Source organism: Ceratina calcarata, unplaced genomic scaffold (assembly GCF_001652005.2).
Source record: "Ceratina calcarata isolate Rehan_Ccalc_2016 unplaced genomic scaffold, ASM165200v1 scaffold297.2, whole genome shotgun sequence".
In the NCBI taxonomy this organism is placed as follows: Eukaryota; Metazoa; Arthropoda; class Insecta; order Hymenoptera; family Apidae; genus Ceratina; species Ceratina calcarata.
This window is the reverse complement of record NW_017152138.1, coordinates 1,504,534-1,506,523: the sequence shown is the minus strand read 5'-3', so window position 1 is coordinate 1,506,523 and position 1,990 is coordinate 1,504,534. Positions and strand designations below refer to the sequence as shown.

The following is a 1,990-nucleotide window of genomic DNA, read 5'->3' as shown; positions in this document are numbered from 1 at the left end:
TGATTAATATTACGTAACATACATACAATTGTGATCGTGAGAGTATCTGTTACAAATAAAAATAAATTACGAGTGAATCACGTGGCTTTTTTCCGAATCGTGTACGCTTAGAACCTGCGCCTCCGTTTGATTTTTAATAATAAAAAGTGACAATATTCAGAAAGATCGAATGAGACGATTTACTGTTAACAAAAATTTCTTTATTTCCTTCATTTCAAATAACAGTTCGGAGTTTTCGTTTATAGGAAGTGGAGACGCTTTCTTCCGTTGACGTCAGAACACTTCGAATCGCAATCACCCTTATAATATACAGTAATAATATCGACAGGAAAGATACTCGACAGGGTAGGACTGGTAAACAAAAGTTGACGATTATCCAACGAGTCCGAAGGTGCAACTATCGTATATTTCATAACTATAATACAAACAAAGATATTCATCGCAGACAGTGATGATTTAATGATGAGGAACGTAGCTCTGCGCGTTTTGAGGACAACCGGGCAGTAAGTTCGACGTGTCCTCGTCCGCCGAGCAGAGCATGCCTACGAGCGTGTAATCAACGAACGACGGTATATCGAGTTCAGTCACTTCGTAGTTATTAATCCCCGTTTGCGACGCTCCGGTATTAGCAGTCATCTGGGGGATCCGCGTGTCTAACACCTCGCAAGTGTAATGGCAGCGATCGTTGCTTGGGTAGAAGAAAGGTTCCGGACTATTCTGCGACTGCATCGACGTGTCTAAGCCGTTCGCGTCCGGGAATAGTCTGTCGCTGTCCGGGTTTACCTCGTGCCCGTAATTATTTTGCAGTCTCTCGTCGAGGATCATGCGATTAGTATTCTGATGAGGCGTTCGGTTGGTTAAATGACTCTTCGCGTTCGAGTGTTCGAACAACTGATTATATCCGTCGTAGGAATAATGTTTGTTCTCCATTGGACTGCGACTAGGACGAGCGGGAACCGAATCGACCATTCCGTTTTCTTTCTTCCCGTAGACGTAATTTCCTCTGTCCATCAATCCTGGCTGGCAATTTTCTTTTGGAAAACAGTGTACCTCTCTCCTGGAATTCAAGAGATCGTCTTCCTTCTGAGGATCGAAACCCGGGAAGTTCAGCCGATCGTCCGGTTGACTCTGTGCCCAATAATTCGCCTCATGATCGCTCTTCACCGTTCCCTCTACGAAACTCTTATGATTCTGGTTCCGTTGATAATCTTGGAAGTTCAACGGATGATTGCTCAAAGGATGATTTATTTCTTTGTCTGAGACGAAGTGATTCATGTTCGTTCGTTTGGCGCAGAACCCGTTTGAATCTTTGTCCGTCTCGAAACCAGGAAAATTGAGCCTCTCATCTTGAGGAATGCTCAAGTGACTACTGCTGGAGTCCTCGTTGAGGAACTGGTTCCAATAACCATGGTCCTGGTGTTGCTTCATCTCATATTTGATGGTACCGCTTCCGAGATCCAGCAGGGTCGGCGGCGATCTGGCCACTTCCTGAGAATTCATCGTGAATTCCGGTCTCAGCGGTTGATCCAGCTGAAAGATTTCCTCCGGCTGGAGCAGTTCGCCGGTGAACGGTGGGAAATCGGGATAGGTAGCTTCTTGGGGCACCTGATTGGCTAGATTGTACCCCAGAGTGTTTTCTTGAGGCACGGTGTCCTGGAGCCAGTAGGGGGTGTCGTTCAGCGGAGTCTGTTGGGTATACATGCTCGTCTGAGGATGATGAGACTGCTGATAAGTCGAGACGCTTGACTGCATACCGCATGTGCATTCGAATGGCGAACACGAGCAGGAGTATCCTGAAGGTAAGAAAACGACCCTTTTTCCTTATTGCAATATATTATAATCGAGCGAGATTAAAACTAACAGTAGTCTATAAGACATTCTACATGTTCGAAATACAAAGAATAAGAAAAATCATATAGAAATTTCACATAAACGACATAAATATTTCTGAACTTAAACAAATGAGCTCAATTATTGACGCTGGCGAAAA

General features: G+C 44.5%; 1 protein-coding gene across 1 annotated transcript in view; it reads right to left on the bottom strand.

Annotated features, from left to right (window-relative positions):
• Positions 1–279: 279 nt before the first annotated feature.
• Positions 280–1,990, bottom strand: part of LOC108624010 (uncharacterized) — a 10,899-nt gene continuing 9,188 nt past the window's right edge. The window contains exon 6 of the mRNA XM_018022933.2: positions 280–1,793. Coding sequence (XP_017878422.1) covers positions 457–1,793 — 1,337 coding nt within the window. The 3' untranslated portion in view covers positions 280–456. The remainder of the gene's footprint in view (positions 1,794–1,990) is intronic.